The sequence below is a fragment of the Otolemur garnettii genome, unplaced genomic scaffold, assembly GCF_000181295.1.
Source record: "Otolemur garnettii isolate 467f Iridium unplaced genomic scaffold, OtoGar3 scaffold00030, whole genome shotgun sequence".
NCBI lineage: Eukaryota > Metazoa > Chordata > Mammalia > Primates > Galagidae > Otolemur > Otolemur garnettii.
The window spans coordinates 5,856,460-5,872,247 of NW_003852425.1; the positions used below are offsets into that span (position 1 = coordinate 5,856,460).

The 15,788-nt window shown below is 40.5% G+C and overlaps 1 protein-coding gene across 4 annotated transcripts in view; it reads right to left on the reverse strand.

Annotated features, from left to right (window-relative positions):
* KCNN2 (potassium calcium-activated channel subfamily N member 2) overlaps window positions 1-15,788 on the reverse strand; it is a 138,026-nt gene that overhangs the window by 15,489 nt on the left and 106,749 nt on the right. For all 4 annotated transcript variants that reach the window (XM_003788910.3, XM_023512692.1, XM_023512691.1 and 1 more), the window contains 2 exons: window positions 13,292-13,433; window positions 2,591-2,701 (listed from right to left, as the gene is read on the reverse strand). In XM_003788910.3, the coding sequence (XP_003788958.2) occupies window positions 2,591-2,701; window positions 13,292-13,433 (253 nt within the window). The remainder of the gene's footprint in view (window positions 1-2,590; window positions 2,702-13,291; window positions 13,434-15,788) is intronic.

A 15,788-nucleotide genomic window follows, 5' to 3' on the forward strand; every position in this document is an offset into this window, starting at 1 on the left:
ACAAAGAATGATCTAGCTGGAAAGGTCACTAGCGCTGAGGCTGAGAGACCCAGATGAAAAAACGTTTCCCCAATGACACTGGGTGACCTCTGTGACAGAGTCAACAAAAAGCCTCACTGAAGGTAGGAGGAAGCCACGGGACACTGCAGATTCTGTACTCCAGACCCTTGTCTTTGGCAAGTCTAGGATATGTTGATAATGAAGACACAGGAAGTCAATATTCTAAAGTAACATTTAAATAAATTCTATACCTCCTTCTTAAAGTAAAACTGAAGATCTGCTTGTGAAACAGGGGAAATTTGCCCAAACATGCTAACTTGGCTTTTTTATATGTCATTCTCTCATTTTTTTTTTAACTGCTGAAAAGATTTACAGCAAACATATGGGCTACATAGTATTTTAAAGCATTTTTCTGCCTAATATCTTAAGTGTGGCATTAACTTTAATCTTCATGGTAAAATAATGTGGATTATGTGGGACTTAAAAGAAGTGCTCTTTGGATGTTGTGAAACTTGTGAATTTTAAACACAAAGTGTGCAGTACAGAACCCTGAAGGGAGCAAACAAGCGTATGATGAAATAAACAAAACACCTGCTATGATTTCTGCATTAGATGTGGACTAATTTCACATGTACAGACTTTCATGCCCTAGGAGATCTTTGAAAAAGAAACCCAGCCTTCAGGAGTTGGAGGAGTTGGAGGTTGCTGTGAGCAGTGAAGCCATAGCACTCTACCCAGGGGGACAGCTTGAGGCTCTGTCTCAAAAAAAAAAAAAAAAAAAGAAACCCAGCCTTCCATTCAGTTCCTCATTCCCCTCTCTTCCTCCACTCTCCCATGGAGGAGACATTCCACAGTCGTAAATCCAGGCTGAAAACACTGCATCTGAAATTCAGAGGCTTTGATCATTGACTGTCAATGTGGATCTACTAACTGCAGTGAAGTCCGATAAGACTCAGAAAGCATAAGCAAGGCAATGGGAATGTGGGTTTCCATTTCACAAATATAATCTGTATAAATAAATACTTGCACTAAATATGGCTGATCTATTAAGAGGTATTTACCAAATTAAATGAGATTGCTTTCATACATCCAACCAAAATCAAGAATGGGTGAAAACGCAGAAAGTTGGAACTATGCTTAAAATCCCTATTGATTCTTTTACGAGTGAAGGCAGCAGATAACAATGGATTTGGCTCTTTCAAGGACAGGCTGTTTGGATTCCAATTTGAGCTATGGTTATGTTACACATGTATGTAGCAAGATGATGCTATAAAACAATTTTTCATTATTTTTGACTTTGGGTTTTGTCTCAAGAAAGGCTAAAATGTAGTCTACTACAGATCATTTGCCTGCTACATGGCTTTATACCTTGATGACCTTGCAAGTTACCTACTCCTTTGTGTCTTGATTTTGTAAAATGGGCATGATGCTATTTCCCTCATAAAGTTGTGATGAGGATGAAAAACCTTTAGAGCAGTGCCTGGCACACAGCAGGGGCAAACACAGTGGTCACTGTTTTCCTCTGTTCCTAGTAAGTGGACAGTGCTATTTCATCCAGATGCTGTAATATTTGCAACTTTTCTCTGACAGCCTTTAACTCATAGAAAGTGCCTATTGGCTTTACTCTTGCCTGGGGCTTCAAAAAGTTACTAGTAGTTTCTTCTTTGTCTTTTCAGCTCTACCTTTAGAATAGTGATTTGTTCCCACAAGTTCAGTAAAGCATTTGTTCAATCACCTCCCCCCCAAATTGATACTCTACACTGACAGTATTAAGTTTGTGACTCAGCCTAGAAAAAGTGCTACACACCTAATGGCTGAATATCACTACGGTCACCTTCAAAGTACTCCCTTGGGGAAGCTATGCACTACCACCAGTGCCTAGTCCACCCTTCAGTTTTGGAACTCTTTCTCTAAAGAGTTGATATTATCATACAGCACACAAACATTTACAACAACAATAATGAAATCCAGTCAGCAAACACTGCCATGTGTCAACACAAATACGCTGAGGTTATGACACTTTACTGAGTTGTCTGCACAGTGCTGTCAATGTAAGCACAAGTGTCAAGTTCATGAACTTAATTCTCACACCTTTGTATGGTGATAGCGCTGATTGACATTCCAAAAAGATGGACAGTCCAGAAAAAGACTTCCACAATTACTTGGAAGGGTGGACTAGGTGCTGGCGTAGGTGCATAGCTTCCCTAGGGAGTACTTCAAAGGTTACCGCGGTGATATTCAGCAGTGAGGTGTGTAGCACTTTTTCTAGGAGGAATGAGTGAATTTAACTGTCAGACCTCGTATATTGCTTCCTGCTCAGTCCAACAGTGCTCTCTCCACATGCTGTACTTGATGTTCAGGAGGCCTATGTGTTTAGATGTATGTCATCTATTTTTATACAAATACTAAGACTGTCCAATTATTTCCTAATTGACTTAATGTTAGAGTTTCTTCTCAAAATGTGATAAAATAGGAATGCTTCAACTTCTAAACCCATTTCAGCTTCAGGTGTCAAAATAAAAACCATATTTCCTAACACTGAAAAAAACACAAAACTATTCCATTTGAAGATACGTGGGCAGCGACTTACCCTTTTAGTCAGCTGAGTATCCATCATGAAATTGTGCACGTGTTTTTCTGCTTTGGTAAGTTCTAGCTTCCTTGCCACTACAGCTACCACCAGGGCCGTGCAACCAGCACCCTGAAAACAAGGGGAAAAGAGAAGCCCAAAGAGTTACTACTTTCCCTCTCAGCCACATGAGAAAGTGTCTGGTACCAAGTGCAAACATTTCTCGAGATAAAAATTGTAGTATTCAGCGTCTTCAATAAGTAGTACACAAAATAGATGGTTAACAAACACAAGCAACGTGCCTTGAAATCGTTATAAAACTTAGTTCACGTATTTTCAGAACAAAAGCATGATATTCAAATAAAACATTTCTATGAGAATAAATAAAACAACTTGAGGAATTTTCAGACTTATTAAAAATACAGAGCAAATTAGTTGTATCTCCATCATTACAATAGGAACAAATAATAAATGAGTAAATTAGCATACATGTCTGGAATAGAAATAAGGATTTTTCTCCCAAGAGTAACATTCTGTGATGTTTTTTCAGGATGAGACCAGCAGGCCTTCAGGCCAATCAACTTCAGTATACCCAGAATAAAAGATCTCAGCGCACACACAACTTCAAATTGTTCCACATGCATAGCAGGAAGGATCACAGGAGAACCAGAGAGATCATACCTAGACAACAGGTTAGGTAAGGGGCAACCATCCTACTATTTTGGAGGCTTACTACCACCAGAGAGGGGATAGGTCTTCATTAGGGCAAAGACATCAGTTTCCTTATCAAATGATAGGCCACTGTGCTGATCTCTTGGAACAGTAAGTGTGACACCATGTGGTACCCCAAGATTACAGTCCTCCCCCTCTGCTATCAAAGTGTACTCATCCTAGTTGTGACGCTCTTCTCTGCTGACAGCCCAGTGACCAGCAACAGGTAGGACGAGGGCACTTGTAGTAGGGCCTACACCAGGTCATGATGCCACTGCCACCTTACCAGTCAGGCACAGGAAACCTACTGTTAGGGAAGGGGCCCATGGAGAAGCTACCTTGGGACTATGGAAGGGAAGTGCCCCCTCCAGAGGAACCCCAGCCTAAGAGGAGGACAGTGAGCTGAGATTGCTAAGCTATGCTCAGTGGGTTTACAGAGAGCAAAGGACAAACAGGGCACAGGCCAGAGCCCACTGGAGAAAGCCCAAACAGGAGGACGGTGGGGAACTTGTGGACCTTTCCACACTTGAGCCTTTTCTAACTACTTTTTAACAGAATCCCCTTTATGTTAGCAAAAGAGTAGGCTCTCCTTACGCTCACAGGATGGCCTTCCAATAGAGAGTCTCAAATTCCCATGAGGTAACCTAGTTTTCCTTATTACCCAGTAGATCTAAAAATCACAAGCTAAAATAGTAACTTTACACCTTAAAAATGTGGGGGTCAACATCTTGAATATCTAATGGTGAAGAATGATCATTTAAATTACCATACCATAATTATGACTGTATGATAATTTGTAAAATATTTAGATACAATATAATTTTTACAAAAGCAAGTTAGAAAATTTTTGTACAACATGCTCCCATTTTTTAAAATGGATTCACAATGGGGAAGGAAAAAAAAAACCTGGAAAGAAGTAAGCCCAGCTGTGAAAAGCGATTATCTCTTAAGTAGTTGGAATATGGGAAAGTTCTAAAATCATTTTCATTTGACTTAATAAATGTTGTTAGTTATTCAGTTGTAGACCAAAGAATGAAATTTGGGGCTTACTGAATGAGTTGCTATGACAAATCTGGTGAGAGAGAAGTGGGGAAAAGGAGAAAATAAATACACTGCCCTGTCTTCCCATAGCCCGATAATTCTAAATGTGGAGACACCGTCTTAATGATAAGCCAATATATATAAATATATCTCCAGAGGGTTGAAGGTATCCCCCCATCTAGTTTTATAAAGAAATCAATCTCAGAAATGAGAACGATATGTTTGGACATCACCTGAGTTAGCCTTCTGATTTTTTTAGTTGTCTTATTTCCAAAAAATCAGAGTTAAGTGATTATTCAATTATGAACCTTGATCAGCTTTGATATACTCCTGCCCTTGACCTCATCTCATAATACCCACATCTACATTTAGGATCACATGCGGTAGACCCTCCATATTCATGAGTTCTACCAACCACAGATCAAAACTAGATGGTTGCTGAACAACCATGGTGTACTGAACATGTACAGACTTTTATTCTTGTCATTATTCCCTAAACAATACAGTATTACTGTAATTAGCAATACCGTAAATAGCATAAGTATTTACACAGTATTTATACCTTATTAGGTATTATAAGTAACTAGAGAAAATTTAAAATACATGGGGATATGGACAGGTTTTATGCAAGAATTACGCCATTTTATATCAGGGGTCTGAGCAGCCATGGATTTGGTATCTGTGGGGATGGAGTTGGCTTTCTTGAACCAGCCCTCACAGATCCTGAGGAATGACGATTTATTCTTATTTATGGGCATTTGCATATGCATGATGCAGCAAGGTAGTGCTGTAAATCTCTCTTTTTTCTTTTTCAAGACAGAGTCCCACTCTGTTGCCCTGGGTAGAGTGCCAGGGTGGGACTCAAGCCATTCTCTTGCCTCAGCCTCCCACATAGCTGGGATTACAGGCACCTGACACAACACCCAGCTAGTTTTTCTGTTTTTAGTAGAGACGTGATCTTGCTCAGGATTGTCCCAAACTCCTGAGTTGAAGAGACCCTCCTGGGGATTACAGGTGTGAGCACCCGACTGAGAGTCACTGCTTTACATGAAGGAGAATTCGCAGTTACTACAGCGAACTCTATAAACTGCTTTCCATTAAAGCAAGAGAGTCAAAGTTCTTAGCAGGGTCATTTCATTTACTTAGGAATATAGTCAAGAAATGAAAAACAAGGACAGTAAGGGCAGAGCGTCCGATGGCTATCTTGATGTTGTGTGCCAGAAGCAGATGATGAAAATGATGTGATTTTAGGGCTGGGTAACAATGGAGAAAAGGAACAGCCTTTGGAAGCATCAATACCCATTTTGTTGACTTTCAAACATCGACCACAAAATCCAAACCATTAGGGCAGACATCAGTGACCACCCACGAAAGCCACTGTGTCCACCCTCTGTGGTAAGGCAGGTGCCTGACACGCAGCACACCTGTTGCAGGTGTGTCCCTAGCTACGCCTCAGTGACTGGAGGCCACAAGTGTTGTTTAATAGGTAGAGAATATAAATCTGAGGGGCTCCTGACTGCTGGAGAGATAGCTGAGAGAGGCCAGTTGGCACAAGAACTTGAATATTGCTCTCCCCTGGCAGGTGGCCACTGCTGAGATCCTTCTGGAAAGAAATCAAAATCCTAGCTAGAGTGGAAAATCACTGGTGTCAAGAGCCTCAGAAAGTCAATTTTTATTTGTGTTCATTCTTGTTCATTCTTTTATTTGTGTTCCATTCCTTCCTGCTGCTGGGCCATTTCTCACTGAGCGCCCTTTCACTCACCCAAAGATGCACACATTACGAATACAACATTTTGCTGCAAACTGGAGAAACACGTGAATCTGACAAGTCAGTAATTATGGAAACTACTACCTGTCTACCTCACTTCATTATCCTAATTGTGCCCTTTTAGGTTGTGCCCCAAGAGCCAATTAAAAACACTTTTTTTTCTTCAAATACAAAGCCCTTATTTTTAAATTAAGGGCTTACATTAAATAAAGATTGCTTAAGTTTTAATTATGGAACCATTAACTTCTACCTTCCAGATTCTTAATAAATCATAACAGAATTTGATAGGTATAGAATCAGGTTTCAAAAAAGTGATCTTTCTTTTAAAGTTAGGCAAGATGAAGCTGGCTCACTTCCGAAAGCTTTCTAGGTTCAAGGTAAATTCCTGCCAACACATTTCGTGGTGATAGTAATTTAAGTAATGGCATAATGTGATTGTCCACCCAGTGTCTATTTCTAGGACCATTCCGTTTCATAAAATGAATAAGAATGAAAATCAGTATGCTCTTACAACATTTTCCCCAAAGCTTGTCACCACCACAATCAATGTAGAAACAGTTGGGACTAACATATGTTCCTCTCTGAAATTAAGATCCCTGTATGCCTTTAACAAGATGAGTCATATTCCTTTTACCCAAGTCAGAAAATGTATCCTGGTTACTTATCTCCCATTTCACTTCTGTTCTTAAGGAAAACATAAGCAGAGCAGCAACCTGCCATTTCAAGATGCTGGAGCATGGAAAACAAAATGAAGAAAGTGCAGTGAGTTTACAAAGCCAACCTAGTAAAGCTAAGGTTTGGGTTTCTCTTGGCTTATCATCTGTTCTTCTATTCAAGTAAACAATGAAAGAAAAACTCAGGGCGTGGGGGGCAGAGAGAGAGAGACAAGAGACCTTGCTTTAGAAAAGAAGTAATGACAAGTGTTGTTAAAGCCTATTACTCGACGTCAGAACAAAGTGAACAGACAAGTCAGCAGGAGCTCCTGTTAAATCCCAACACCTGGCCAGTCTTAGATGCTGCCGTAGTCAAATGCAATGCTTCTCTCCACTGTGGTCTTTGTCCCAGCACAGAAATGATAAGCCTGTTGATCCCATGATGTCAAGAAGTTCAGGCGTCTCATTTTTCCCCAGATCATTTATCACATAATATTTGAAAAATTCAAGACTGACATATTATTCTAAATCATCTAGTTATTCTGCAAATACTTCCAAGAATCATTTTGAAAAACCATTTTGGGATCAGGCTTTAATAACTTAACGATACAATTCTATGCCAAAGGGAAATTCTTTCAATGGCCTGTTAGGGAAAGGTTTTCATTATTTCCTCATTGAAAAGGGCATCTTCCAAAGCTTCAAAATAATAATGAAATATATATGTAGATGTATATACATATATTCACACATATTTATATATATATGTACATATATTTAGAATTTCCAAAATGTTCATCACTACAGGGAATGGCACTGATAAAAAAACACTAACATTTAAAATATTCCAGTCTTAAATTATCCTCCTGTGGGTTTTATAATAGCTCCTTAAAATTCAAACTTTAGTTTGATAGCTCATTTATTAAGCTATACTTAAAGTTTATCAAAATAGAGAAAATTTGAGAAAAAATCACACTTTTTACCCAAAAATTAATAAAGCAGCTTTAAAATGAACGTTTACGTCAACATAAAGCAGGGTAAGAAGAATATGTGAAAATATTGCCTGTTTGTCCGTCCCTGGGGTTGACTGACTCAGGACCCGAGGACCATAACTATCTTTGTACAGCACTTGCCTGACACAAATACTCTTTCATAAAAACATGTAAAACTGTGATGGCAAATAACATTCTACAAAGCACTCAGGCTTAAGATTCCATCCTATTGGAGTTCCAATATCCTCAGATGATGGAAATAAATAACACTCAAAGTAGTTTTGAAGACAAATTCCCTCTACTCAACAAGGCCTACCTCTGAGCTCCTTCCAATACAAGCAGATATTTGCTGCTGGGAGGTAAAGGTCCATTTCAAACATTCCCCTCCTAAGAAGAGGGGAAGTAGTGGGAGAGGGCAGAGTTCAGGGATGAGCCTGGCCTGGGGAACTCAAGTCTCTTTTACAGTTATTTGCCTATTCAGCTCCACTTTAGGGGGTGGTAAGATGGAAGTACTGCATAGAACTGGACATGAGCAATGAGTCATTCTGCGTTTAAATCTCCTGATTAGCAGTGGTGCCAATGTGAGAGCGCGTATGGAGAGGCAGGAAGAGTGGCGCTGCCAACTGAATGTGCTGATCGTTTAGAAACATTAGGAAGAACTGTGGAGTCACCCAACTGAGAACTAGGCCACAACAGTTCCAGCCCTACTTCTCTGTACCTGGAAAAAAGCAGCTGTCTTACCTCCTATGAAAAAAGGTCCGCTTTGGGTATTAACGGGGAATTTAGCCTTGCAACTTAAAAGGCCCATCAGCCTCTCAGGCTGCTCTGCACAAAACAGAAGCTCTTGTATGAATTTAAGGACGCACTCTCCTCACTGGGCCATCATTTGGCCAGATTCAATGAACACACCAGGAAGACTCAGAAAGCGAGCAAAGCCAAAGTAAAATCTCTTCGACACTGGTATTTGATTGTCAAGCACACGATTTCAGATTGTCTAAGACATTCTAAACAAGTCTTAGTCACATATGTGCAACATCGAGGAATGACTTCAGACCAGTTTCTCAGGATTTTTATGTTCGCTGGCAGAGGAAAACAAATCCTCCAGTGAAAATAGGAGAAAACAGCAGGAATGCAGGCAGACGTGATGGTCAGCCCTCTTCTACACCAGGCATCTCTTTCTGGGCTCTAGCCAATTCACTGCTAGGCACCCTCGGACTGAGCTACCAGGCTAGTATTACTGACCTGCAGGGTGAAAACCATTTACTCTGACAATGGACTGAGTCACCCTGTTATGTTAAATCAAGACTCTTCAACACAGGGCAAGTTTAATGCTGACAGGATCATTATTACATGTTCTTATCTCAAGGAGGTGAGTCTCAACCTTCCTAATGCCGCAGTGCTTTAATATAGTATCTGTCGGTCGCAACCCACAGGTCAAGAACCACCATCTTAAGGCAAGGTACTGTAAAAGCTTCCTTTCTGAATTGACTTTTTTTTCTCCTTGAGTAACAATTTAAAATTAAGTAGTGTGGGAATTTTCAAATTGCTATGAACTGGGAAACATTTATACATTGATTTTGTTTATCAAGAATTACCAGTGAGATGGAAGAAACCTATACAAGTGACTTCGTGTTAGACTTTATCAAAGTCTAGGAGTTTTTTCTTTTTTCTTTTTGATCATTATTAGTGAGCCACCCGTCAGATATTATTTCATATTTAAAGATAGCTATGCCAAAATTCAGTCATTAATGCTCTAGTAAAATACTCTAGTAAAAGAGTCAAGAAGAGGTGCCATAATTGTACGGAGATAGAGATGCAAAAGTTGGCAAACCAAGGCCCTTCATTTTGGTATAATATAAGAGATACTCTCATCCGTGAGGCTATTTTCCAATCTTGAAGCAATCATCTATATTCATAGTTTAGGGGAAACTTACAGCTTTCAGGATGTGTTATGTCTGTTTTTATAGCTATAAAATGGTAAACAGGATAACTTTCTAAAATACTAAGTAAAACAACTATTTTCTCAAATGTAAAACTGCAGACACTGAAAAACTAGCTGGTGTTTACAAAAAGCTGAGACCGATGCTAAGCTCTAACAATGTTATTTGCCTTTCCCCTTCAACCAAAGCCGCTTAGAATTCGTTCTATTGGTTAACATGACATTCACGAGAGTAACTGCTCAGGTCCTTAGTACTTCCTCCAATTGAGAAAGGGTAGAAATAGAGAGAAAATAAGTAATTACAACTTTAATGGTTTGCTTCTGAAAGATGAGTGACTTTTTTCTATTAGGCAATCCTATGACCTTATGTTTTAAAAATAAAAGCCAGGAGAGAGGAAGAGATTTTTCTCTTCCAAGCCTCCCCTCCACCCCCCACTTTTTTAAAGAAAGAGTATCACTCTGTCACCCAGACTGAATACAGTGGTATGATCATAGCTCACTGTAGCCTCTAACTCCTCAGTTCAAATGGTCCTCTTTCCTCCCCAAATACTGGGCTTATAGACATGAGCCCCTGCACCCAGCCAAGCAAGCTTTAAATTCTATATAGGTCTTGGTAAAAGAGAAATTTCTACTCCTTTGATCCATCATATTGGAATTTTTGTTAAAGCATTTCGGTATCTAGGATCCCCTGATTTTAGCAGTTCCACAATCATCCATGTACGGCATTGTAAACACAACCTACGCATTACAAAAGTTTTTAGAATTGTCTTGGATTCACAATTTGCATTTCAGGCAAGGAGGGTCTTTAGTTTGTCTTTTTATTTATTTTTTTAAATTTCAGAATATTAGGGGGTATGCTGGTTTTGTCTATATATTTTGTTTTTATGCAGATTGAGTCAGAGATTATATTTAATCATCTTATTTTTTTTCTTAGAACTATTATAGAAAACCATCTCTGCTTGTGGTTTAACAATGTATTTTTGCCCAGACCACTGCAGATTTATCTTAATGTCTTTGATTCCCCAACACTTTACTTATTATACAAATCTAGCTATTTAAAAAATTCTAAGAAACATCTTAATTGGGGGTTTTGACCAATGAAAATGAACAGCTAAAGTGATCGCATAAAGTAATTCATTAGTTTCAAGTGGCTTTATGAGGAAAACAAGCAATTTCTGTGTGCATTTCTGAAACAGGAAATCTTTAGAAGTGCTCACATTTAGAGCAACTCTTTTGCTTAAAAATCTAAACAAGTCACAAAACACTGTAAATTCTATCAAAATTTCATAAACACAAGAACAATTCCAATAAAAGAGAACACGAAGAAACTCAGTACTTGAGAGAGAATGCACAGGATGATTCACAGATGACCCTGTGCTCTCCCTGGGGTGTTTCAAATTGTATTTCTTTTTCACAATTTATTAAAGGCCAGACCTGGGGAGGGTGAGAGAGACAGAGAAATGACTCAGAGGAAATCTGATTATGTGCACTTTATCTAAACATGCTCTGCAAAAGTCAAAGGGAGACCAGGCAAATGACCACCTGAAACAGAAACGAGTCATCTCTGGGCATAGGACGACCTGGCCCCTAAGAAAACAAAAGCAAACAAAATTTCTTTAACTAAACAGAGACGCAGTTTGTCCTAGAGAAACTGATGTTTTATATGTACTATGAAAAACAGTTGCCTTCTTTTAGGAATCTACAGGTATGTTGTCAGCCAGTCTCTACACTAGCATCCAAGTAATTTCCACACATATGCTATTGATCCTTAAAGAGTTCCCAGGAGCTATAATCAACTCCAAGATGCTAACCTCAAGAAGACTGCCCGGTATCCTGACTCACTGGGGATGTGGTTGGCCTAGAGGTAGAGATAATCCAAGTCTACACGGCATTTCAAATAGTTTACTCAGGGATTACTAAATTTCCCTCTATGCAAGGAAGGCATTTTTGATCAGGTCAGTTAAGAAATATGTTCCTTGTGGGGGAGAAGAATGGAGTTCCTTGGTCTCAGAATTGAAGGGACTAATTTATCATAAGCTTAGAGGGCAGGAACAAAGTCATAGTAAATTCTATTACACGTAACATTTTTCTGCCATCTAGATGAAAAGGTACTCATTACTTCTATTGTTTTTAACTAAGAAAGAACAACAGTGAAACCTAAACAAAGAAGCAGTAAAAGCAGGTACATAAAAAATCTGATGAGACTTCGAAGGAGCTGGTCTTGAGACAGTAGGAACAAAGAAATATGGAGGAAAGATAAATCTATCAGGATCCAGGCAGAGTTAAACTTGTGGCTCTGACTGTATGGTAATGAGCCTGTTTGCATGACCCTTGAGTCACAGTTGGTGCAAAAATAAAAGGGGGTACATCTTTCCAAAAAGGAGCAGTAAGGAAGCTATTTCTAAGAAGTATTGGGGAGAAGACTGCGACCACCAGTCTGCTGTTAATAAACAGCATGTTTCCTGTTCCTTGTGGACCTGTTATGATGCCTTCCAAAAACGCTACATGCAAATTTTACCTCCCAAACCACATTATATAATAAAGTACTATTATTTGAGGGGAAAAAAAGGGGACTTTATCCAATGGCAAACATAGAATGCAGTGTACCGAGTAGTGTATAATGAAAAAGAGGTGAATACCACCAAGAGGGAGGATGCTCCTTTCCCCCTCTGCCAAGGGCCTTCAGTCCTCCCAGTTAGTTGCGAGTCTTGGAACAATGTTCCAGGCAGGTGCATGCAGGGCTGCACATTCTCTGCTGGCCACTACTCAAAGGCCCTGAAACAGTGAGCCTGTGGATACAGCGGGTATGTTAAACAGGGTTGCCTAATTTTAGAAATTCTAGGAACTCCTAGCAATGGAGCCGCAGCACTGGTTCACATCCTTATGTATGTGGAAAACAAATATCAAGGTAACGTTCTTTACTGTAACCAAACTACACGCAGCAGATAAGGAATGAAGACAAACCTAGATCATTAAAAACGGGGCACTGTCCGTTTGAAACTGCACCTCTAGCTGAAACGTGTTTAATTTCACAGCACGTTAGAACCACAACTCGCTAGCCTCCCATTTCGTATACCTAAAACAAACGAAACAAAGCAGTCCTGGCTAAATCCTGGGTCTGAGTCCATTAGACACCCAAGAACAACCCATGTCACCAGCAGCTGTAGACCTTTCTCAAGTGTTCCAGGAGACCTGGCCTCTGGTCCCGCCTCAGACCAGTCAGTCCTCTTTCCACCTTGTGCTGAGTGCTCACAGATCATCATTACAGCCCATGTTTTACAAATGAGGTCAGTGGCAGAGACATTTATTCAAGTCTGCACAGCTAGCAGGGAGGGAATGGCAGGACCCAGAGCCACAGCTCTAAGACCAAATTAGTTGATTCCGTTAGTGCGTAGCCCACAAAGAGCAACTGGGCAGCTCTACCTCTTCAACAGAATTTCATCATGAGAAGAATTAAGATAAAAACTGTAGATATTCTCTCCCAACACAATGCTGACTTATGCCCAGTGATTTCCTGCTACTGGGAAACTGAGTGGCATCCATCGACTTTGCCACATGGACTGAACAGTTTTAGTGCCTTCTTGAGGGGCTATAAGAGATGTGAAGGAAAAAGACACTTACCATGATTCCAGTAAGCAAACAGACGCCTTTCCCACAGTACGTGTTGGGTACCATGTCCCCATAACCAATGGAGAGAAAGGTTATTGATATCAACCACATTGCTCCAAGGAAGTTGCTGGTAACATCCTGCTGGTCATGGTACCTGAAAAACACCAAACAAAGGTAGTCCTTACAATTAATCGCCAGTATTATAGCTAAGGGTGGTTTGGTTCAACTCATGGTAGTCACTGTGCCTTCTATAAACTGCTCTATTTAGAAGTTTTCAAAGCTTGAGATTATACATGAAATTGAGCTTCCATCTAAGCAATCTAAGAGACATCAGGAAGTGCCTCAACTCTAAAATAATCTAAAAGAGAAGCTGTGAAATTTTCATGAAGACTGACTTTCATCTTGCTGGTTTAAGATGGTCCCCACACAGTCATCCTTGTAGACTCCTCTGGTCCCTGCGGGCGCCTCCTCACTTCCTGATGCCCAGCTGATATACCAGACTTATGACATGATACACAGTTGCCCCATCTTACCCCACACCTCTGTAGCAGAAGGAATTGCACTGTTCCCACTGCTTGGACTCAGCTTTGTTACCTTTATTTCCCTAATATGGGCTAACTCCTCATCCTTCAAAATAAATTCAAGTGGGAGCCTCTCCTGTTGACTCTTCTCCCCAGCACTGCCCCTGTGCATCCCTCCATCACAGGATGATACTGGTATGGTCCATCTACCAGGAGGTCCCTCACTAACCCTCCTCTTTGAAGACAGAACCTCAGAGACCACAGAGCCCCTTCCTGGAGCCAGCATGTAACAGAAGTTGTTGTCTTACCAGATGTACACCAGAAAAACTCAATAGTCAAAAAGAGAAAAAGGGATACCACTTATTATGATTATCGTTTCAGGTGTCATGTTTTACTGGTGAGGAAGAAGGTTTTTATAATAGAAAGAGATTCCTATTCCATTTTACTTGAATGGACATTACTAAGCAGTAACTCTGTACGTATGGTGTGGACACCAGTTTCCACCACTTACCCTGACAACAGCAAGGCCATGAGAGTTGTCACCCTAGAAGAATTTGCTCTGGACACATCAGTGTAGTGACAAGGTGGAGTGGCCCTCCCCAGCCTGATGGCAGTCAGACCACAGACTCTGTTCTCTAGAGGACCTTCCTCGCTTTCTTGCTTTTCAACCAACTTTTTGTAAGGACCTTCCTTCCTTCCCATCTTTCAGACACTGAGGAGAGGGCTTTCCCTTTCCTCATCTCTTGCCTTAAAAAGCAGGCTATTCCTGTTGTGCTAAGGGTGAGGTGGCAAGGAGGCTGCTACTGGCTGGAGCCCCAGGATAAATATAAAATATAAAATATAAAATATAAAATATAAAATACAACCTACACTGGGCCATCACATTCTCTCTCTTTTTTTCCTATCCCTCATGCAATGCCAAACATCATGCTTCTAAAACCAAAAGTCCAAAGACCCACGAGTATAAGAGTATAAGCTGTCCCCCACGGTGTCAGTAGATCTTACACTCGATCTTTGGACACACACACAACCCCTCCCCCCATGCCCATCACTTTTGTATCTTCTTTGTCTCCTTCCAAAGAAGTAAGATACAAGCCCTGATATTTTAGGGTAGTAAAATAGAAGGTCCTAGCTGGAGGGAGGCCAATCACTGGCTCTCCTGGAATCAAAGACACATGAACAGGAAGTCGGCCTTGTTCCAAAGCATCTTGCAAGTTGCTGGTGGCAGGACAGAAACCTCCACTGTTCCACATCCAGGAAGAGCCACCATGACCTTGCTTTGGAGCACCCCCCACCCCAGAATATCTTGGTGGAGAGGCTGACATCGCCAAAGGGAGGTCGAATGTATTCCTAACATTCTAGGAAGACGGGCGAGTGCACTTCCCCTGAGAAACTAACTCTGCTACATCATACGTAATGGGCTGCTGTGACCGGTGCTATGCCGACATGCAGAGTGAGCTAAGCAGGCCTCTGTGGACCGCTGGGGGAGCCTGCTATGCCCATGCAACAGAGCTGCAATGGGAAAATGTGGCTTTCATTTCAAAACCCAATGCTCAGACATAAGCTTTGGATTATAACCCATTCATGACACAGGTGCTCTCTACTAAGTATTCTTTACCAAACAGTTGCTTAAAACAGAAAATACATTACCCCAGCAGGAGTATGGGCTGTACAGGAGAGGGGAGGCAAAGAGTGCATTTCCTGTTCAATTGTAAGTTGTGAGATAAAGTTTCTAAACAAAGCATGACTTATACACAGACGATACCCTCGAGCGTATCAAATTCCCTGACAAGTGTCTGTACATATCCTATTTACTGAGCACTCAGTATGTGCTCAGCATCCAACTTGCATCTTCTCATTTAACATTTAATATTTTAATGCACAGGCAATTTTTGGCTGAAACAGTTTTATTCCTCACCCTTTCTATGTCTTTAGGCACTTAGTTTGGAGACACTGAGAAAATGTGCCTGCGTCTCAGTGACAGCTGC